General features: G+C 38.1%; 1 protein-coding gene and 1 pseudogene across 11 annotated transcripts in view; one reads left to right on the top strand and one right to left on the bottom strand.

The window, feature by feature from the left end:
* EYA4 (EYA transcriptional coactivator and phosphatase 4) overlaps positions 1–24,751 on the top strand; it is a 294,585-nt gene that overhangs the window by 255,192 nt on the left and 14,642 nt on the right. For all 11 annotated transcript variants that reach the window (XM_036871466.1, XM_036871465.1, XM_036871464.1 and 8 more), the window contains 3 exons: positions 17,493–17,582; positions 23,365–23,423; positions 23,531–23,691. In XM_036871466.1, coding sequence (XP_036727361.1) covers positions 17,493–17,582; positions 23,365–23,423; positions 23,531–23,691 — 310 coding nt within the window. The remainder of the gene's footprint in view (positions 1–17,492; positions 17,583–23,364; positions 23,424–23,530; positions 23,692–24,751) is intronic.
* LOC118905403 lies at positions 21,423–23,317 on the bottom strand (annotated as a pseudogene).

The raw sequence follows: 24,751 nt of genomic DNA, 5'->3' as shown, positions 1-24,751 counted from the left end.
TCCAAAGCAGGATGTATGCATATGTGCCAGATATACACAAGGTGCTTCACTGAGATAAGGAGAGAAAATAACACATTTATACCCTGCAATTTCTATTCTTATCTGTTTCAATACATGTAAATGATTATAACTTAAAGAATATGTATGTAATTTATAAATAAATTAACTGTACATAAATTTGTGGTACACACTCAAAATTCTATTACTGATAGAGCATACAGTCTAAAAAGTTTCCAGATAATAATCTAAAGCATTTTCTTCTGAAATAATTTTGGCTTATGTGGAATGCACAATAATCCTATTGAACTGATTACAGTATTTTTGTGCAAATTTTCATATTAGACAAATGTTTAAAATAAACAATCTAACTTGAACACACAAATCCAAATAAAGTTCCCATCTAAATAGTCACCATTGGAGGTTATACCTAAATATCCGTGTTGCTTCCATTATGCCAAATCAGTGGTGGGACTCATCTTTCGGAATTGCCTTTAGATTTTTAAAATATTTCCTGACTTCAAATCTTCATCCTTTTGTGGTAATTGTGATCTATAGAAGTAAAAGGATGATTTGAACCCAAGGCGATAAATAAAGAGCATGGTCAAAATGTCACTATATATATATATATTTTTTTTCTTTTTATCAAAAATACCTTAAAGTTTCTACCATCCCAGAACTGAGCATGGCCTTCTATTTGAGATATGAAGGGGTACCGATAAGAAGCAGAGGGGTGGTAAACCATTAAAAAATCAACATCAAATAATGAAGCTGCTTTTCTTGAGTGACTGATAAACTGGCTCTAAGAGCAATTCCAAAAGCAAAGTTCTCCTACTTCCCTCAGCAGTGGTGCATCACTGAAATAACCCATCACCTCCCGGGATGGCCACCTGGTCATGCAGCATTCATTTCACATACAAGTTCCGTTATTTTATTTATTTATTTATTTATTTTTTTTTTTTTTAATTTTATTTATTTATTTATTTTTGGCTGTGTTGGGTCTTCGTTTCTGTGCGAGAGCCTTCTCTAGTTGCGGCGAGCGGGGGTCACTCTTCATCGCAGTGCGCGGGCCTCTCACTATTGCAGCCTCTCTTGTTGTGGAGCACAGGCTCCAGACACACAGGCTCAGTAGTTGTGGCTCACGGGCCCAGTTGCTCCGCGGCATGCGGGATCCTCCCAGACCAGGGCTCGAACCCGTGTCCCCTGCACTAGCAGGCAGACTCTCAACCACTGCGCCACCAGGGAAGCCCAGTTCCGTTATTTTAAAGTATTGTTGAAAAGCTTTGTTCGCATAGAAAAGAGAGACATTCTCTATGGCTACAGAGGCTTAAAACAGCAGAGCTTGCAGGAACGGCGAGAAAAGTGAGGGGAAGAAGGAAACTAATGTTTATTTAATGCCCACAATGTGCCAGCCTTAAGCGTCACAACAATTTTAAGGGGTGGGTTCTTCTCCCCAGTCTGTACGTAAGGAAACATGCTCAGAGAGGGAATAAGATGTGTGCAAAGTCACACAGCTAGTCAGTGGTAGAGATGACTCTTGGGGCCCTGGACTGTTTGACCTCAAAGCCCATGTCGTTTCTGCTTATAGAACATCACATGGCGTAGACAATTAAGCTACCATGAACACAATATACAAGTGACATTTCCTGAAAGGAATAAGGACAATTAGTGAGGTACTGTGAAAGCAGTTGTGTGAGTTCTCCTTTAAGTTGGAATGATTCTAATTATCTTCTCGCAGGCAATTGGGATAGTTTTCCATCAAAAGGGAAAACTTAAGAAATGTTCAGTGAAATAGAGTGTGGTAGACAGATACCAGTACCTCATGGTGGTGCAGAATCGGAATAAGATCAGAGGCATTGTTGGCAGGGTGTGGGGAAGATAAGCCTACATTTCTAGAACACCTATCATGTGGTAGCACCTGTGTTTGGCATTTCACAAGCAGTAGGGATGGGGGGGAAGGACAAGCGCCTTCGAGTCAGAGAAACCTAACTTTGAAAACCCAGTGCTGATGCTTACAGTTTTCTGACCTTGGGCAAATTACTTAATTCTTCCGTCTCCATTTCTGTAACATGGGAATAATACTATCTATAGTGAAGGAGAAGTAAAGAGAATACCATGTTTAATGGCTTAGCAGAACACTTGGTGTGAACTAACGCTCAAAAAGATTGTAACTGTGATTAATCACTTTCACAAATGTTATCCAACTTAACTCTTACAATTACTCTACTGTAACGTATTGTGATCCAAGTTCTGTGGATGAGGAAACCTGGGTTATTGGAGTTTAAGAAACTTGACCAAGGTCGCAAAATGATAAATGCTGGTACGAATATTGGAAACCAGGTCATTCTCATAACAAAGCTTTGTCCTTAATACTATTCTCTGCTACCGGAAGGGGGCCTGCTGGAGTTGACCATGTTGAATAATGGTTTCCTCCATGAAATTAAAAGAAATTAAAGGGAAAATGTTTTTAAGCTCTATTTTTTTCTAATCAAAATGAAAACTCCTTTATTGAGTTGCATGAAAAACAATTTAGATGACCTTGTTTATTGAATTATTATTTATTTTTTAAAGTAATTTGATCACTGACTTTTTTTCTTAATGTCAATAAGGAAATTGGTGTTGCCTTTTAGCTAGTAAGACGTTAATATTTTGGCATGTTAAGAAGTGGCTAAATAAAGAATGTTGTTATATGAGGCCCATCTTGTGAAGCTGGGGACCACATGTAGCTCAGGGGTCATTTGAAGGGGACAGAGAGGGCATTGGGTAGTTGCAGCTTCACCACACACCATAAATAAACTAGAGCTCCAAGGACCACTGTGTTCATCCAACAAATATGCACTTAGCACAGGTACACATGCTTCCTGCTCTCATGGAGCTTACAAGCAAGCAAAGTAACTTCAGATTATGGTAACTGCTCTGAAGACAATGAAACTAGGTCAGATGGAGAGTGACTGGCCGGGTGACTGGGGAGGTGACATTGATGCTGAGACCTGAATTACAGGAAGGAGCTAGCTGTGCAGATTAGCGGGGAGAGGAGTGTGGAGGGGACCGTTCCAGGCAGAGGACATAGAAGGGCCCTGGGCAGGAGCAATCTTCCAGTGTTCCGGGAATATAAAGGAGCAGTGTGGCTGGGAGGTTGTAAACAAAGGAGAGTAACCCAAGGTAACACAAGGTAAAAACAGAGAGGCAGGCAGGGGGCCGTGTCAGGTCCAGTGTCTGCCGTAAGGCATTTGGAATTTATTCTAGGTGCAGTGGAAGCTGTTGTAGGGTTTGGGTTGAATTGGGACCTGGTGGTTTAAGATCGGCTGCTGTGTGGAGAAAGGAGTTTAGAGGAAGAAGACCATTTAGGAGACTGCTGACTGGAGAAAGGCTTCTTGAACTTGAACGTGAGTCCCTGACCCTCAGGGACTGTAAAACCCAGAGTTTCTGATTCTGTAGGTCTGAGGTAGGGCCTGAGATTTCACCTTTGGAATAAATTTTCAATAAAGCTGATGGACCATGCTTTGGGAACCGCTAGAAAAGAGCATTTCCCCAACATTTTTCTTGGGAAAACGAGCTCCAAAATATGTTAATTGATAGTCTTTGTGGAAAAAAAACCCATGGCCAAATAAATTTGAGGAATACTTGAATTTTATGGCCATTCAGTATATATTATCGTCTTAAAGGTCCTGAGATGTTTTACAGTTAAGAATCTTTTGTAACCATGTTTAATTCCTCCATTCCTGAGTGTCTAAGTAATGACCTTGAGGACCGACTGAAATGAGGTCTTTCTGGTGATCAGTTGACAATTCAGAAGGACTTTGCCAATAGTGAAAGTGACCAGGGCCATTATTTCTGCTGAGGAAATAAAAGACCCCTGTACTACGTAAAGGTTATCTAATCTTGAAATTGTTAATGTCTTTAGTCCTTTTAATTTCTCAGATCAGTCTTGTTTCCACAGTGTGCACTTTCAGAGTGTAAAAGTTTTGTATGACATAGTGATTTTTCTGTTCTTTTAACCAGAGAATCTTTTGTGTTCGTAGTATATCACACTGAGTATCTTTATATAAAACATATAAGGGCAGATCTGCTCTAGGTGAGATGTAGAAGTTGGGGGACTGGAGACATCCCATTTCCCTCACGTAGTCAATCCCTTCCCCCGTTGTTCTCAGTCACCCCAAAAGGGTTTCCTGAGTCCTGAGGGTTGCTCAGAACACATTCTGTAGGACAGTAATCCAGCTGAAGGAGCACCAAACTAGAGGTTAGGAGGAAGTCCTGTGCCTAGATGTACCTTAAGCTACTCATGTAACCTCTGAGCCTGTTTTCACATCTAAACATCGTTATAATCCATTTCCTTCCTGGAGTTACTGGATGGATTAAATGATATAATGTAAAAAAAAAAATGTGTAAAAGTAGCACTTAGCTCTGAAAACTATCATCCATGTCCTGTGGTGGAGAAATTTAATGCACTATTTCCCCCAAAAGGGGAAATGACAAAGGCAGAAATTTCCACCCATGCAGAAGGTCAATGTTTGCGCAAAGTGGTACTGCAGTGGCCTGAAATATAGTGAGCTGAGAGCTGGAAATCTAAGCGCCAGCGGTGTAAAATCATGTCCTGCCATGACCACACCTACCTACCTATCTACCTATTTTTCTCTCTCTTCCCCACCTCCAACCCCGGTAAAAATAAACAAACAAGCAAACAAATAAGTAAGTAAGTACCATTTTTGAGCTCTTGCTATGTGCCTGGCACTTTTCTGAGTGTCCTGTTAAATGCATTACTATCTCCTTCGCTTTCACCACCACCCTATGTGATCGGTACCATGTCACACAGCTCGCAAGTGGTTTGGCCAGCCAGAACCCACATCTCTTCCACCTGCTCTTGATCTCTACACTCTTTTGATCTCATGTCTTTCCCCACCACCTATCAAAATAAAATTCATGGAACATAATAGTTTAGGAATGCCATTTTTACTCATAAATTGCTCTGCGTAACTTTTGTGTTTTAATTAAAAAAAAAAACTTTAGAAAAATCCTGCTTCAGTTTATAAATAAATAATATTATGAATTTTCCAAGGATCTCCCTAATATGTGATCACTTTTGGACCCCGTTCAGTTGTCAACACAACATGCTCTTTTCCCAAGCAGAACTATTCCTGGATACTTACCGTGATGGCAAATGAGGGATGTCGGTATTTGCGTTCTGCTGCCTGTGGAGCTGATGATGGGCTTTGCAGCTGAGCACCAGCTGGCATGTACACCTTTCAGCACTGCACAACTCTAAAGTAGGAGTTTGTAAATTTGCCAGGACGCAGACCAGGAATCATCCATCATCTGTTAGAGTTTATGAAGATTATCTCTATTCCCTGATTAATTGTATATAGTATTTTACCTAAGTTGCAGTAATTCCTCTTTGTTAGAGGGAGGAGTGAAAGAAGCTAAATAAATTGTGCTTTAGGGATTTGATTTATTTTGAAGCATTAATGTGTCATGTGCTATGAGGCCGTGATTCTCTAAAACTCATTCCACAGGAAGGATGCAAAGGACATAGCCCAAGTCAGGGAAAAGACTGAAGGAAAAGTGAGCAGTTATATTGCGAAACTGAAATCCAAGCTCCCAAAACTACTTGCTCATTTTAGACAACACTGGAGAAATGATATGTTCATCAGGATAAATCCACTGGTTACTTTTATATTAAACAATCTACACACACTTATGTGGAAAGGCTTCTGAAACAGCACAAGCCATATTTTAAATGATGAGATTGTCGTGAAGATAAGTACTGATTTATGTGTATGTCACCTAAGGAAAAGCAACATGATTGGCTAGAATGTGGTTAGAATGAATCAGGTGTTGGAACCATGGATTGGAGGCCACTCTGATGGCAGCATGCAGGTGACCACCCCTCTGGGCATAATGGTTAGAGCATTCTGAATTTGGAGGGAGAAGGGACCTGAGCTTAAATTCTATCTCCACTTCCTACTATGCATGTGACCTTGGGTAGTTTATTTAGTCTTTGTGAGCCTCAGTTACCTTTTATATAAAGTGGGGAGAATAATAACTTCATAATTTGATTAAAAGGGTTAAATGAGTCCGTGCATTAAAACTCAGCACATTACCTACCACAGAGCAAACATTCAATGAGTGTAACCTGTTTTATTTGGTTCCAAGGAAATCTGAATGTTGAGAAACTGAATCTGGGGGAAACTGGGTGTTTTATCAAAAAATGTATGTGTTGTTTCATCTCATAATGTGAGATACTCAGCTCAATGTTGTAGAGGAGAAGAGGGTGACTAGAGAGTGATCATGGCACATATAAAATGAATGAATGCGGAATTTACAAGTCTCAAAAACTTTAGTGATAGAGAACAGACTTGTGGTTGCCAAGGGGGAGAGGGGGCGGGGAAGGATGGATTGGGAGTTTGGGCAAACTCTTATATATAGTTTGGATAAACAACAAGATCCTACTGTATAGCACAGGGATCTATATTCAATACCCTGTAATAAACCATAATGGAAAAGAAAAATAAAGTGAAAAAACTTTTAGTGTTTTTCATGGTTGCTCATAGTATATGTGTTTAAGGGCACACATGCGTATGCATGTAAACATAGTATAGTTGACCCTTGAACAATGCGGGGGGTCGGGGTGCCGACCCCCCATGAAGTCAAAAATCTGAGTAACTTTTGACGCCTTAAAAACTTAACTGCCAATAGGCTGCTGTTGACTGGAAGCCTTACTGATAACATAAATGGTTACCACGAATTTTGCATGTTGATGTATTATATACCGTATTCTTACAATAAAGTAAGCTAGAGAAAAGAAAATGTTATTATGAAAGTCATAAGTAAGAGGAAGTACATTTACAGTACTGTACTGTATTTATCAATACCATAAGTTTGTCATCTGTTTATAAGGTGAATTGTCTGTCAGTACCTATGTCAGTATTGTCTTACATGATATAAAACACTGTAGATGTGATACGCATTACTAACACTAGACATCAAAAATGAAAAGATAATGTGAAAAAGAAATTCATATTTATTTACAGACATAACGATTCATGCACTGATAACAAAGCAGCAATGTGATTGCTTTATGGTAGCCTAAGTGTAATCAATATGGTTGCTTCACAGTAGCCTAATCTATACACTAATGAATGAATCATTGTAAAATTTTTATGGCACACAGTATTACAGTCATATTCTTAATACAGTATTGGAGACACAGTTACATTTTTAAAAAAAAACCAAAAACACTTACCTGTGATGATAGGCTGATATGCAGTTTCTCCAGTTACTAGAGAGGGGCATACTGTACAGTAATGTAATTCTTTGAAAGCAAAGGTATAAAACAGTAAGAAAACTAACACATTATTAATTTTATATGATATATCGCTCACTTTATGCACGTGTAAGGATAAGCTGTTCACTTCAATACAAGTCTTTGCGCACGATGTTCTACGAGACGAATACTTAGGCGATGATGATTATGGGGCAAAAACGTGTCCTACAGTTCTTGCCATACAGTTACTAGATTTTCACACGAAGACATTCAACACACATACACAACAGATAAGTTTATTAACTGTCTGTCATGATGTCTCTTCATTTAGTGGAAGTGGATCGTCATAAAATTCTTCATCCTCGGCCTCTTCACAATGAGTAGGCTGAGGAGGAGGGGGAAGAGGAGGAGTTGGTCTTGCTGTCTCACCAGGCGGCCGAGGTGGAAGAGATGGAGGAGGTGGAAGGGGAGGCAGGAGAGGCAGGCACACTCACTGTAATGTTATGGAAATACATCGCAATTTCTGTCTGACTTTTTTTGCTTTTTCGTTTTTCTAAAAATGTTTCTATATGGCACCAATCTTTCCACCGTTTGCTTTAGTTTCAGCCCCCGTATCATAGAAGGGTCCATGTCTTAAAAGAAATCAAAAGCAGTTTTGAATAATCGGAACCTTCTGCCAGACTGCCTAATGTCAGTTTGTTTCCTGGCGCTGCTTCTTCTACGTCTTCTTCCTCGTCGTCTGGCACTGGTTCAGAAGCACTCATCTCCATCAAGTTGTCCCCTGTTAATTTTTCTGGTGTGGTGTCTGTTAGCTCTTGAATTTCTCCAAGATCCATATCTTGAAACCCTTCACCCCCACCTTACTTTGCCGTATCCACCATCTCTTTCATGATTTTCTTGATTGGCTCTGTCGTAAATCCTGTGACGTCATGCACAACATCTGGACACAAGTTGCTCCAGCAGGAATTTATTGTTTCCGGCTTGATGGCTTTCAGGGTTTTTTCTATACCAATGATGGCATTTTCAATGGCATAATCCTTTCAGACATTCATGATGTTCTCTACTGAGGTTCTCTTCCATAACATTGACAATCCTTTCCGTAGAGTACCATATATAATGAGCCTTAAAGGGCCCTATGGCCCCCTGTTCTGGAGACTGAATTAGAGATGTTGTGTTTGGGGGCAAGTAGACCACTTTACAGTGCCTTCAGTGTTGAACTCATGGGGTTCTGGGTAGCTAGGGTCGTAGTCCAATATCAAAAGGACTTTAAAAGGCAATCCCTTACTAACAAGGTACTTCCTGACTTCAGGGACAAAGCCTCAATAGAACCAATCCAGAAAAAGTGTTCTCATTGTCAGGCCTTCTTTTTGTACAATCAGAAGACTGGCAGCTGGTGTTTATCCTTTCCCTTCAAGGCTTGGGGTCAGCAGCTTTATATATAAGGGCGATCCTGACCATAAACCTGACTGCATTTGCACGAAACGGTAGTGTTAGACTGTCCCTTCCTGCCTTAAATCCTGCTGCTTGCTTCTCTTCCTTATTAACAAATGTCCTTGGTGACATTTTTTTTTCCAGAATAGGGCAGTTTCATCTGCAGTAAAAACCTGTTCAGCAGATATGCTTTCTCCCCACTGATTTTCTTAATGGTGTCTGGGAACACATCTGCTGCCTCTTGGTGTGTGAAGCTGCTTCTCCTGTTATCATGACATTTTTTAAGCCAAACCTCTTTCTTAAATTATCAGACCATCTTTGCTGACATTAATTTCTCCAGCTTTAGCTCCTTCACCTTCCTTTTGCTGTAAGTTGTCATTTAATGACTTCACTTGTTCTCAAATCATATTAGAATCTACAGGTATGCCTTTCTTGTAGTAATCCTGAACCCACATCAAAGCTGGATTTTCCACGTGAGATAAAAGGGTATTTTTGAAAAAGAGCAAGGTTTCGAGCCTGCTGGTGTAACTGCAGCGATGGCTTCATGAATCTCCTTTTCTTCTTTACAATGGTCTTTACGCTGGATTTATTTATCTTGAGATGGAGGGCAACCACAGCTGAAGAACTTAAGCTATGCTACATAACAAGTAATTAAACTTTTTTTTTTTTGTCATGTCATGACTTTTCTCTGCTTCTTGGGAGCAATTCTAGCATCACTAGGGGCACTTCGTATGGGTCCCCTGGTGTTATTTAAGGTTTATGGTATTGCAGTAAACAACGCAAAATACGCGAGAGCTGCAAGAGATCACTTTTTACTGCAATGTGCAATTTACTGGAGAAGTGAACTGCTCACAAGGAGTTGATTAGCGTCACTTGGCATTTAAGCGGATACTTGCAACACTTGAGCTCACTGAAATAGTAACAGGAGGTGGCTATGAAATTATTATAGTAGTACAATATGGACTACAGTTAATTTTTTCAGTTATGATTTAATCCTGCATTTAATCCTGTTTGTATACATTTCTCTTGACTGTGAACAGTGCCATGAACAGTCTGTGCGTGCATAAGTTTTGATCAATTTTAACTTTTTAATAGATTTGTGTGTATCTTAGGGTATTAAATGATAAAATAGACTAGCATCTGTATATATTTTATGCATTCATGATATACCTAATTTAAAATTTGTCTTTCAATATTTCTAGGCTATGTGGTTGGTCTGGGAGTTTTTTTCAAATTATTGCAAATCTCCAAAAAATGTTCCAGCATATTTATTGAAAAAAATTCTGCATATCAATGGACCAACATGGTTCAAACCTATGTTGTTCAAGGGTCACTTGTACATATGTATGTAAAAGTAAAGCTAAATCAAAGACAGTGGCACTTCTCAGACTCTCATAGGGAGTTTGAGAGACAGTGAAACTTGAAAATAATACACAAGAAAGATAAGTGGTCATTCATTTCTTAAAAGCACAAACTTCTGGAGACACCTTTTATAACCTCCCCTGAAGTTTCAATCTCCGTTTATGATCTTCGCTTATGAACATTCAATCTCACTCTGTATGACAGTCTCTAGTAAGTCAGAAAGAGAAAAACAAATATCGTATATTACCACATATATGTGGAATCTAGAAAAATGGTACAGATTAACCAGTTTGCAAGGCAGAAATAGAGACACAGGTGTTGAGAACAAACGTATGGACACCAAGGGGGAAAAGTGGGGGGGTTGGGGGTGGTAGTGGTGGGATGAACTGGGAGATTGGGATTGACATGTATACACTGATGTGCATTAAATGGATGACTAATAAGAACCTGCTGTATAGCACAGGGAACTCTACTTCACTTCGCTGTACAGTAGAAACTAACACAACATTGTAAAACAACTATACCTCAACAACAACAGAAAAATAAATAAATTAAAAAAAACATTCAATCTCACATCTTGGGTGTTGGAGGGAGGCAGATTACATTATTAACTTGCCTTAAATTTCTGTAACTCATCGTTAACTCTCCTTTTTCTAAATTCATGTCTCACTTATCTTTTCTACAGTCTTCCTCTAATATACCACCCACCTTTCTCCAAGTCCTGAGGCCTCGACTGGGTGGGTTCATTTGCCATCTCTGTCGCTTTTCTCTCAGTCCTGTGCTTTCTAGCTCATCCTCCCATGGTCATTCTCACCATTCTCTTGACTTCTCCCTTTCCATCCGGTTGCTATGCTATACTATTATATATTGTATAATATAAATATGATACTTTACTATTTTTTATTTTTAAAAGTATTTATGATATATTATGGGCTGGAAGCAAGTTCCATCAATCCGTAATCTTTACGATAGAGATAGTATAGCATAGCAACTATAGTTGTAGCATATTACTATTGCTGTAATTCCCCTTGAAGTATATTTAATCTGTTATTAGTTTAATAAATGTGGGTGAGCTTTATTCATTGGATTCTCTACTGATTGAAACAGTAGAAGCTGGTAGTGGTAGGTAAGCTGTGTGATGTCCCCTTCATGGCTTCTGATGACTTAATTTGACTACTGTTCATTTGCAAATATGATGCTTACATCAAATACTTGGATTTTGAACAAATCCTTTTAATCCAGAGGAAAAATTAACTAGTTTTACACCTTTACCTGCTCCCTAGAAGGTCGTTGGCTACATGACTAAGACAAGAGGCACCATGGGTCCTCTGGTCCTTGAAGTTCAGTCCACAGATGATCTTTATGGAGGTGAAGGTGGGGCAATTCACTCTTACTCATAACTGTAAGCTATTTCCAGGGAAGCCTAATTCCCAAGAAATTATACTGAGTCACCATGCTACTCAGTAATCAGACTGATTCAGGTCATAAGAGTCTTTTGGAAGCATCTCAGAGGCTTAAATTAACTCCTGGGAAACCAGAAGGCCATGCCAGCTCTGGTGTTCCCTAACCATCCCAGACCTTCAGGAGAGCTCTTAGACCAGTGCTTTTTAAATATTAACATGCGTATGAGTCACCAGGCAATCTTGTTAAACTATAGATTCTGCTTCAGTAGATCTCCGGGGTAGGGTCTGTGATCTGCCTTTCTAACAAGCTCCTAATTCAGTGCTGCTGGTCTGTGAGCCACACTTTGAGTAGAAAGATCTTAATCACTGATTCTCGGTCTTGTGTGCATTAGAATCACTGGAGAGCTTTGAAATTACTGATGCATGAGTCCCACCTCAGAGAATACCTGATTTAATTGGTACAGGGTGTGACCTGGGCAGCAGGATTTTTCAAAGCTCCCCAGGTGCTTCTCATATGTGGTCAAGTTCAGGAGCCTCTGCCTTACACGTCATCATCCCAGCCCTGGATGACGCTGTCACCCCGCTTTTGCATAAAGCCTCATCATCTTTATGCCTCTTTTTCTCCATCAGGCTCACCTTGAAAAAAACAAAACAAATCAAAAAAACCCTGTCCGACACTCTACCTGTACCTCAACAGCTGAACGTGGCCACAAATCTCAAGTGGGTCCCAGCACTCCTGGGCTAACTCTTCCAGCTGATTATTTCAAACCTTCTCTCCCCTCACCCCCTTCAAAGCCCCCTCTCAATTCTGCACAGAACTCCTCCTCCGTCACTTTAAGGAAAAAAAAAAAAAAAAGCAAACTGGAAGAATCACTTTATCTTTGCACCATAACTGTATTCTCTGCCTGCTCTCTGCACCCCCATTCATGCCCTGGATCCAGGCCCTCTCACTTACCCAGTGAATCTCCTCCCAAAAAGACCTCTTTCATTCCTGAATCCCCAGTGTCCCCCTTTTCTGGATTATTCCCATCACTCTTTTACGTATCGTAATAGTCCCATCACCAGAAAAGCCTCTTGAGCCGTTTTCCAATCACTGCCCTCTTTCTCTGCTCTTCCCTCGCTTGCCAGCCCTACAACTCTCCTCAAGTCTGAGAAATGACCTTCTTGCCAAATTCATGGTTTATCTTCCTGGGGTCTCTCTCACTTGTATTTGACCCAGTTAATCAATCCCTCTTTCTTAAAATCCTTGGTCCATTTCACGTCTCTCAGCTGGGGCAGTGTGCCTCACACTCTCCCGTACACATCAGCCTCACTGTCGCCTCTGCGTATGTTCCCTATCGCCGTGTCTGTGCAGGGCTAGTCCCCTCCCTTTTCTCAGGTCTCTTTTCCTCCACTATCACCTCCTAAGAAAGGCTTTCCCTTCACTTTCTTTAAATAAGCCATCACCACCCATCCCCATAGCCTTCTGTGTCTGCTGACATTTTTTTCACCACCTAGAATACTACATATGTCTTTGTTTTTTGGTCCATGTATTCATCAGAGGGCTCATCCAGTAATAATATAAACCCCATAAGGGCAGGGAGTTTGCTTATTTAATTTTCTGCTCTCTGCCCAGAATTTGATCATGTCTGACACATAGTAGACACTCAATAAATACATGAAAGTTCCTAAAACCCTTCTCCAATTCCCCCTGAGGATGCTTAAGCCCACTGCCTGTCCATTACAGACAAACAACTCAATTGTAAAATTTCCCTTCTGATTCATGACTGAATGTCATGGCATTTCTTGTCGCTGATTAAAAGAGTTTAGGTATTCTAACAAACCCACTAGCTATTTCCACCTTGGTTCGTGGAGCTAGTTTGTCTTTCTTTTCCTGTAATGAATTTGCACATCTTCTGCCTCTGTGTGCACATGTCCACAAATATGCTTCAGGTCCCAAGGGAGTAACTGTTCCAAGAGCTTGAGTTCTTTAAAAAAAGTCCCCCATTTCTTTAAAAATACATAATTGCTGCCTCTCCTGAAATATTTTTACAGTGTGTCCCTAGAGGAGGAATTCCAGCTGATGGCCCAGCGCAGGGCAGAGGCCCATAGACAGACTGTCTGGCTCCAATTTATGCTCTGCGCTTACATGGCTAATAGGCGTTAGTATTTTGATATAGAGAAGTGCCGTCCTTGATCCTGACTTGGTTATACACTGATCACATCCGGCTGAAAAGCACACGGTTAAGGGCCAAGAGTTACTCATTTTCTTCATCTCCCCTCTGTCTCTATTTCTGTCTCTGTGTCTCTTGTCTCCTCTCTCTCTCTCCAACAAAAGTCTTGGGAATAGTTTCAGTATTTTCATAGAACGCTACACAGAGCAAATTTAAATTGGCAGAGGTTCAGTTTGCCCCATATGAAACTCTGCTGTAGACACTTTGAACCGATTGGAACTGTTATGCATGTATAATACGTATCAGAGCTACCACAAAACCCTGTTACTCACTTTATTATCCCACTTTTCCGCTCTATCCAAGTTTTCACTGTCACTTCATTTCAGACCCTAAACTCAACACTCACTACAGTTAAACTGAGGAAAGGCAGTAACCCTTGATTCATAAGGTGCCCATAATTCTACAAACATCTAATGAAAACGAGCAAACATCTCTGTATAAAAGTTGGCTTCAATCCAGAGGTATGTTTAATTCTCAAATGCCTGATAAAGCCGTGGGATTGCAGGCTCTAGCAGCTCCTGCCCAGTGGTCTGCAAGGGAGAGGGTGCCCAACATGACAGCGACACCCACCAAATTCCTGCCCATCTTTCTTGGATTCTTACGTCTGGGGGTTCTTTAGCTGGAAAATGGGGTGCTGGAATCTGCTTACTTAGAATTAGCTATCCCAGTGACTTAGTAAACTGGAAAAAGAAACAAAAAGTAAAACCAGATATTTGAAAGTAAGCCCTCACCTGATGTTCTCTTAGAAACAAGATCAGCACCTCTTACAAGCACGGTTTTCCTTGGCTTGTGGCATGGCTATTCCTAGCCCTTCTGTGTCAAGCCTTCGGCATAGGTGACAAAACGCCTCCCTTTCAACAGGCCTTAGCAAAATATAGCCAGTTCACACTCACGCAAACCTCAAGCTGAAACTTTCCCGGTTAACCAGTGAAGTTTTGCCAAAATGCTTACTAAGTCCTGGCTCTAGGAGCCTGTGTGATGTGGAATCGCCAGAGCTCGAGAAACAAATAACTGCCCCTTCCTTTGCCATGGGGTTGCATTCCAGTGGGGTGCTAAAAAACACTTTTCATCATGTCATACGCTATGCTTCTTTGTTAGAGAATTCTTGTTGATTTTTTAAAAATTATATTTGTTTGCATGCCTATCAGATGCACAAAATGCATTCTTCATGGATTTTCCTATCACTGCTTAGGTAGCATAGAGAGTTATGTGCTACAGAAGCGTGGCATCGATGAAAGTAACAATCAAAAAGAAACAGTACGTTTTCTCCCATCCCCATAAATCTGATCTGTAACTGCCAAGAATGTGAGGCATGAACATAAGAAATTGAAGAATTTTATCTAAAACTTTAAAAAGAAAAATTGGCAAATCATACGATAAGACTTTAACCAATCTAGTCTCAAGAAGTAAAACCTTTTATAGAAGACATTTCTGAACCCCCATCTGAAATATATATCTTTAGGGCAGTAATCATCAGAAACATAACAGAGTCCTGTGGAGCTCAGTTTTATTGTCTTGCATCAGTGAACATTCCTCAAAAGCATAGAGCGTCACTAATGGAATTATATGTTTTCATGCTATAATTACATTTGATTTTTCCTGATATTTCTGTAGGCTTTTTGTTCATGGTTCCATGACTAGATGGAATATTTACAAGTTTTCTGTGTCCTCAGCCTATTCAACACCCCCCCGCCCCCATAACAAAAGAGAGAGAGAGTCTAGAAATAGGAATTTTTTACAGAAAAAAGACAAATGTATATTATTAAATTTTTTTACCTCCAGAGATTTTTTTTTCAACAACAGCAACAAAAACATAAACAACAACAGAAAGAAATAAGAAAAAAGAATTTTATATTTGAAGGAAACAGAGCAAGAGATCCCTCTGAGTTTTGAAACTCCTTGAGACACAAAATGGGCACTTCATAGTTTTGTTCTCGTTCTTGAATGAATACTTGTTGGATAAAATGGAATTTATTTGATCTTTGGGTACGTTGCTCCAAATGATCCTGTCACTGGAAGACAGATGAATCTAGAACAGAGTCATACTGACCGGAGGACATAACACCATGATGCCATCAAATATGTGAACCATGAGTCTCTGTTTTTGAAAAGAGAGAATGTCTAGCTATGAAATCCACAGAAATCTCCAAGAAAGAGACGTAAACAGTTGGAAAATTATGTTGACACCCAACATATTATGATTGTCCTCTCATCTTCTCCCACATCAAGTCTTAGCTTTGCTCAACATCTCTGTGACCTTCTCGTCTCTCTCCTTCTCAGCACTCAATTCCTATTCTGTAGGTTTTCTTTCATCACTACAGAATATGAGGCTGACATTCACTTCAAATATGGTTACACTCTAGGGTTTCCCCCCTCAAAGCATTATGGAAGTACAGAGGGAAAAAATTCGTTGTTGCAGTATAGGTGTGGCATAAAGAGGGTCTTCTTCTTGCTAAGTCGAGGAAGTTCGGGGCTGTATATGAATACTGCTTGACCTGACCTGGGTTGCATATTCTTATCATAAATTGAAGTAACGTTAGCATTACATTTCCCCAAGTTTAAATACATTTCTTGAAATGCCATTTATTAGAACATTGAAAACACAAGTTTGGTTCTCTCTCCTCAAATCCCTACAATCTGGCTCCTGTCCCAGCCACTCAACCCAAATCACCCTCTAAGGTCTTCCAAAATAACTTCTCAGCCAAAACCAATAGTATCCTTCTAGATTTGTCAGCCTTATTTGAAACCATTTTCTTCTCCCTGCCAACACCCATTCTGGTCTCAAATTCTGAGGATTTGTCCCTTCCAGGTTTTCTCTTTTCTCATCTCCAGAGTCACATCCAGAGCTGTTCTCCTTTAGAGATCATTCCAACTCTGATCATTTTAAACACAAGGTTTGTGCATGACTTATTTCCCTAGCCCTAAAATAAAGGCCTTACTTTTTAAAATAAAGTCTTACACCTCTCTATTCCAGGCTTTCAACTGTAATTAATTGTGGTAAAGTACCAACTCTGGTCTTCATTCTCAACTCCTTGCTGCTGTGTAATCTCTTAGTTTCTATAAACAAAAATTAAGTCACTTTGACTTTTTACTAATCCCCTTACTTTCATTAGACTTCTAGATGTATATATTTTATTTTTATACATTTCTATATTATATTTACTCAATTAATGTTCCTTTAGCCATACTCCACCCTTCCGTCTTCATCCCTAGTCAAATGCAGGTTAGATCAGACTCTATACATATTCAAATAAATATTGCCTGTTGATCAAAATACAATTAATAATGAAGTTAGAGCTGCTCTGCCAGCTCTTCCTATCACACCTGCAGACAATATCGTCTGCTCACGTCCTACAAACATCCAATAGACCTACTTTTCTCTCTCTTCTACTCATTTGTTGTCATTCTTAAAAGGACGTCCTTTTCTCTTTTTAACAGATCTGCTCCATTCTTCAGTGTCCCATCCAAGTACCTTTCTCCAAAGGACTTTCCATGGAGTATATGTAAACTGGGTCCTGTGAACTAGCTTGCTTCTTTCCTCCTCCTCTCATGAAAGTATAGCTTTATGTGAAAATGTATCTAAGTCATTCTTCTGTGCATATAAATTTCTGTAAATTCACAGATGTAGCAGTATATTTAATATGTTGTAGATAACCCTTTAGAAAGGCACCTTTTCTGATAATCGGGAAATCTTTTGCATCTTAGGTTAAAAACCCAAACAGTCTCTACCTCCTTACCCCCGACAGGCATATGCACTTAAGATAATTTTAATAATAACTGTGGTTACTGAAAATTTACTTCATTATATGTGCATTTCCTTTTCAGGATCCCCCCATGGCTGTAACCCTTGGACTCCGAATGGAGGAGATGATTTTTAATCTTGCTGATACACATTTATTTTTTAATGATTTAGAGGTAAGAATTTAAAGAGCTAAGAATAGTTGTATCAAACTGTTAAAACTCTTGTATGGTGTCTATATATGCAGATAACCTCAAAAAAACTAGAAATATAGAAATTTAGCTCAAGAGAACAGTAAAGTTCCTGTCAAGGGGAGACATTGTATATGCAAAAGCGAAATTGTGTTAATGAATGATACATATTTACTGGCGCATATTTAGAACAAAAAGTGTCTCCAAAAAGGAGGTCTGCTTTGATGTCTCATACCATACACCCCTGTCCACTACTCCTGGTCCTTTTGGTGTCTCAGCCACAATTCATTCCATCTTTGTAATCAGCATTAGCTTTTCCAGGTTACTAACCAGGATGCAATTTAGGTTAATCACTGCACAGTAGTCGCAGATACTGTTCCTGGTTCTAGCATGGATAGTTAATTTTTTTTAAAATTTTTATTGGAGTATAGTTGATTTACAATGTTGTGTTAGTTTCAGGTGTACAGCGAAGTGAACCAGTTATACATATACATATATATCCACTCTTTTTTTTTTTTTTTTTAGATTCTTTTCCCATATAGGTCATTACAGAGTATTGAGTATATTGAGTAGAGTTCCCTGTGCCATACAGCAGGTTCTTATTAGTTATCTATTTATACATAGTAGTGTGTATATGTCAGTCCCAATTTCCCAATTTATCCCTCCCCACCCTTATCTTCTGGTAACCATACGTTTGTTCTCTACATCTGTGAATCTACTTCTGTTTTGTAAATATACATAATCCGAAACCTAATTCTAGACATTATCATTCCCTATTTCTTCCCCTTCTGGATAAAACGATGCAAGAGCTATTTACATAGCACTTCTGACTGGTTTGATTTCACTTATTTTCTCTTTTTTTCTTAATTCATCTTTCCATTTCCAACCTCAAATGAAGAGAAAGTAAAAGCAAAAACAACAAACTAAAAGAACCCAAGAAAAAATAGCCTCAGGAAAGCTAAATAAGTACTGTAGTAAGGTATATAATATGAGTGCTAATGATCTGAGTTATTAGGCATTCAGATGATAAAATTTGAAATAACTGAGTAACTTGGGCACTGGAAAGAACTTCTTCTCTGTCAAGAACAACTATGCTGAAATAGATTTCTCTTTCTTTTTTTAAATGACCCATTCAAATTGATTTTTTATCCCATGATTTCACAATGAAATTAAAGTGTTTATCTATAATCACATTATGAGTGAAGATGGGGATTATTATTACTGAATCTGCACCTTGTGTTTGACATTTTATATTGGGCTTTCCATTAATTAATTAACAGACTTTTGGAATAATTATGTTTATCACATTATTTTTGTAGAGAAGAAACTGTAGGGTTCACCAGCATAAAAATCATGTCTAAGGCTACCTGCTAAGTGATAGAACTGGGATTTGAAACTCTGGAGTCTGTCTGGCTCCAGAACACATACCCTGACCCCATACCATGCTGAAATTAACAGACGTGTGCAAGGAAAATAAGCCAAGTTAGTCTTTGAATAAGTTTTTTTTAAATTGACAAGGTCTTAAACCCAGTTTTAGTTACATCTGAGGCATGAGTAAAAGATGTGTTTTTCAGTATATCCCATAAACATATGTGTTGGAAATCTGTGTAATAGCATTTTCTTTCTTGTTCTCTCTGCAGTGAGTCACTGTTTTTACTGGATAATAAAATTTAAATTCTGTTTAAAGAGGTTTTATTTTTTTCTTTAAGAGACACTATGGAAGATCAGTATTCTTGGGCAAGTCTTCCAGTTTTAGATTATAAGTAATAATCACCTCTCTGAAACCTGATTTAAATTAATCTTGCTACTTATTACTGTCTACTGTATAGAATGATTTTATATATACACAATAAGAGGAAACACACTTTAATCTTTTGGGAACTTGAATTTTTTTATACATATATGGTGACAACTTTTTAGGTTGATTTTTCTGTTGGGTAAAATGGACGAGTCTCATTCTAAAAAGAATTCTAAGATTATTACTCCTCTCAAGCCTGTAAAACACACAAAAAAGAAGTTTGATATGGTTTTATCCAAGTTTTATAGTTTTATTTCATTTCATTTACTATTTTTACTAGAAATAAATGAAATAAATAACTCTTTAGGTTTTCAGTGACACATTAGAAGCCAGATGGAATAAATTTACCGTCCAACTTCTAACAGAACACTAAAGTGAGAACATGAAAGTAGCATATGATGAATTTGAATATACCTTTAGCAAGTTTGATGTGAATATTGGCATATCAGAAACATGTAGTCGGCTATGGTGCTTTAAGAATTTTTATTTTGGGTTAGATGCTATATAAAATATATCTTTAAAATACCCAACAGGATCTCAGGTAGAAATAGTAACTGAGAAAATATTGGTATTGACTTTCTCTTCTATGATGATAGCTTTTTAGTTGTGCTTTAGAATGTGATAAAAATTCCATTTTCCTCAAACACTAAAACTTAGTATCCAACAATAATGCACTAAATCAATGAAATGATTTAGTCTCTGCATATAAATTGATCGAGTTCTCAGACCTGCACACACCCACGTGCACACACATCTAGGTGCACAAGGAAACTCAGAGGTTTATACTAACTTAGGTGAGATAAACAAACACTAAAACTAATAAAATCTAAACAATAGCTTTCAAGATCATTCAGTACAGTTACATACATATCCACTATCCTTCTGTATCTGATTTTGAAACTTTACTTTCTCCCAGTTTTTTATTTCAGTAAACCGCTTATAAGCAAAGATTGTCATGAGCTTCATAACTGCTATTAAGCTATGTCTGCTTCTACTGACAAAGAGAATTCCTCAAGAGAATAACTTCATCATTAGCCTATTATGTGATTTCCCCTTGTGTATTTAATCTCTCAGGATTCCTTTTCTTAACCTAAAAATCTAATTTGAGACTCAAATCCTTCAATAGATACTGCAACATATGTAGTAGCAGCTGCTCTCACATAATTCCTTAAAAGATACAAATTTAAATCCTCTTAATAGATACTTCACTACATCCTGTCCAACTGCAGAGAAGGCAAATGCTCACACCACTGTCCCTAAGAAGTGAATGCTCTCTGTTTAAATAAAATGTTATTTCAGTTAAAATAACTTCCAGAAGAGAAGGCACCAGGGAGTTTGGGCTAACAAAAGTGAGAGAAGACTGCTATGGATTATAACTGATAAAGATCAGTTACAACTTTGCGGTCGCCTTATAAGATAAAATTAAAGAATTTAAGATTAGTGCCAGAATTATTCCAAATGTTTGAGTTCTTTCACTGAAGTTTGTTAAAGCCAAAGCATGACACTGTTTTTAGTATTTTGTGTTTTGTCAAAATGTTTCTTATAAAGTTCCTCTGAGTGAACACTAATTGAAGAACAATTATTTAGATTTTTCTAAAAATGTAAGTGATTGAAGTTCAGGTTTCTTTCACTGGACTGTAATCCTCGGGCAATGGTCCAGAGTCAACAAGCATAGTTAACTAGGCATAAATTTAAAGAGAAGTTCCATTTGGAAAAACCTCAAACATAACTTCAGATATGGAACTCACGGTCCAATAAGTTTGATATACTGATGTCCTCAGGAGTAAAAAATAAATTTGGGGGCAAAATGTACAAATTAATCATATGAGTTAATACTTGAAATGTCAGAGGAATTTCTATAAAAATTAGATGGGAGGATATTAAACATAGAAATTACTTCTAATTACCAGTGTAATTCATAAGATCCCCCCCTTTTTTAATATCATTAGTTTATTATAAAATTATGGAAATTGTTTACATGATAAAAGATTTCAGAACCTCAGTGGAATCAGCAGCTTCGCATGATTCTATTTCCATAGTGGTTTAATTTGGTCTTCATACTTACCAAGAATGTCACCGACTCAAGAAATGATCCTTGTCATCTAGAACTACTTTGCTGCCTCAGTATTCTGGAAGAACTTTTATTTTCAACTTTCATACTAACTGGTTAAATCTCTTCACCCTTTCCTTTAGAGCCCAATCCAAGAGCTACTACGGTTGCTTGCAATACTTTTCCCTGAGAATTTTCTGGAAGCATAATGCCTTCTTTGGTTAAAGTTTGGGCTGTGCTCCTTTCAACAAACACTCAGTCAAAATGGGGAAGAACCTTTCTAAATGCCTCTCCTGTAGCCTCAGCCCGTACTCTGTTCTCTTGCCTTCCCCTCCACTCTTAATATAAATATCTTCTTACAGCCCTTACCATCTAGAATATTATTATTTTTATCACCTAACTTTATGTTAGAAAATTTAAATGATTGTGGTGATTCTGTCATGAACTACATTTGTCTAGGCTTCTGCCATTCATTCAAACAAAGAAGTGTTGAGTGATTACTTCGTGCCAGAGAGTGCCTTAAGTGTGGGTATAGCATATCTGGGTGACCCAAACACCCCCCTCAGAGAGCTTCCAGTCAGATTAACTTTTTGAGGCCCTTCCTTACTTATGAATATATTTATTCAAAAATTACTAAACCTATAATTTATGTACATAATATGAACCTTTAAAATTAGTTTACCTGGATTTTCAAGTTATGTACTAAAATTGTATTGATTGAGCTACTCACTAAGTTTTATATTTTAAAAGAAACCTGAGCCAACTAATTTATCCTCAAACTGCAACAGGATCTAATATACTCACTGTGGAAAGCTAGAGACAAGATATTAAATATTTCACCATCAGATACTTCCAAGTCCTATAATGATTATAAATAGTAGCTGAAAAGCCTTTAGTATGGCATCTTATTTTCAAATTTAATGATTTTTTAGAATTGATTTTGAATGATGAACACTTAATATATATAGTCAGACTCTGTGAGTTTGACTGTAATTATCTGAGGGGAAAAAATGAGGCCCAAAAAGCTAAACCATACTTACTCTGAGGTTAGTAAACTAGTTATTGAAACGCCCTACCGAAATTCCACCTTCAGATCATGTACTATTTCATTGGAACTATGCAGATTATTTGAAGATAGAAAAGGACCCTTAGAACAGCAAAGAAGAAATGAATTCTTTTCCAGAAAAGTTACCATTTGTTCTGAGTACACTGTAACTTAGGTCAATTATGTGGCTGTATGTACCTAAAGTTTATTTTCCTTTGAATTTGTAGCACATTCATTACTCCCTTTTACTTTCAGTATTCTTTTCAGTTTAAAGATTTAAAACAACCACAAAAAGTGTCGGCTTCTATAGTTATTAGCTTTTTGCTGGTTGAAAGACCAGGACTTTTAAAATAACATCAGCATGATTCTTTTCATGGTATCACTGGCCCAGCAAAAAGGAAGTCATAGAAATTTAACAGAACACCATAATCATCAAGCCCCTCTGTTGCTGCTCCAAAAATAATAAATAATAGTGACCACTGAGGTGTTCAGCCCAAAGAAGTTTTGAGTATCTTCAGATTAGCTTTGCTTTCATACTTAAGTATGCATAACAGAAATGGCTGAAAGTGATCACCAGTGATTATCGTAAAGATTCAAGAGAATTCCTTATCAATAATTTTAAGATTAAAATTAGTTTTGTATTTGCTCTAACGAAACTCACATGCCATATGTTTTCAGGCCCCTTTTAAGGTCCTCTTCTGGATTTAGATTTTACAGAGTAGAAATGATGCCATTTCCCAGCGTGAGAGGGTGGGATGGGTGGGCAAATGCTGCCCTCTTCTGGCCATGGGCTGATCAAGTGGAAAGATGGAAAAAGCTTCAAACATGGTGACAAGCATCATTTGAAAAACAACTCTTCCAATGTTTTTAACAGGAGTGTGATCAAGTTCACATAGATGATGTTTCCTCTGATGATAATGGGCAAGACTTAAGGTAAGCCATGCCTTTCAGTATGCTCTTTCCTACAGAAATTCAGCTGTGAAGTTTTGCACATGTAATTATTTCTTTTATTTCTTTTTAATGTATTTTGGGTGTTGCAGTACCTACAGTTTTGCAACTGATGGCTTCCATGCAGCTGCAAGTAGTGCAAACCTTTGTTTGCCAACAGGTGTAAGAGGAGGGGTTGACTGGATGAGGAAGTTGGCTTTTCGTTACAGAAGAGTAAAAGAATTATACAACACCTACAAGAACAATGTGGGAGGTATGTGTGGCTTTTACAATTTAATAAAGGTACTGCAGATAGAGGTACAATTTAAACTGTAGTTTCAAGTTTCATATTAGGGACTATCCTTCTGTAAAATAAATTACCAAGAGCTCATGCTGGACGACAGTGAGCCAGAATTTTTAGTTTCTTAGAGTTAGTGCGGGGAAAAAAAATCTAACTGCAAAATAAAACGTGCAGCACTGTCAAAGGAATTGGGAATTCTTTGTGCCCAGATGTTTGGTCAAGATTAATTGCAGGGCAGAAATAGAGACACAGATGTAGAGAACAAACGTATGGACACCAAAGGGGGAAAGCGGGGGGGGGGGGGGGGGGGGGGGGCGGGGAGCGGGTGGTGGTGTGATGAATTGGGAGATTGGGATTGACATGTATACACTCATATGTATAAAATGGATGACTAATAAGAACCTGCTGTATAAAAAAATAAATAAAATTAAATTAAAAAAAAAAGATTAATAGCAGGACATTTATTTTACCCTTCCTCAGCTGGGACGCTCTCAGTGTAAACCAGACAAAGGAACTGATACAGGCTGTGGAAAGAAGATCTGTCTAAAGACAAGAGCCCTAGTCAGTGAAGCAGAGTTGTTAGCAATCATTACCTTTCTGGAATGCTATCAAAAATAAATGCAAACTGTGCTTTATGTCATTTTGAAGACTTCAACAAGTTAAATTTATCCTTTCAAAAATTACATATTATCTGACAGTGTATCTTTGCCATGTATAGTGTTAACTATATCATGGTTTTTATAAGTTCAAATACTCTGTAAGTAGTATCTAAACCATTTTGTACTCATTCATATATTACAGGTGATATCAAAACTTAGATCTTAGATGTGCTTCTTGGTATAATAAACCTTGATGGTCTTTATCATTAGGATCAATTTTAGGGCAACAAGATCGTAGGATTAGTTATGAGGTCACTTAAGATTCTTCTCTCAGGGCTTTTTGTTTGTTTCTCTTTTTTAAAAAAAGAGGGATGGTTGAGGAGTATAAACCAGAATCTAAAATTGAAATAAGACAGCTAAATATATATTTGTGC

This window comes from Balaenoptera musculus, chromosome 12 (assembly GCF_009873245.2).
Source record: "Balaenoptera musculus isolate JJ_BM4_2016_0621 chromosome 12, mBalMus1.pri.v3, whole genome shotgun sequence".
Lineage (NCBI taxonomy): Eukaryota > Metazoa > Chordata > Mammalia > Artiodactyla > Balaenopteridae > Balaenoptera > Balaenoptera musculus.
This window is presented reverse-complemented; position numbering and strand designations above follow the sequence as displayed.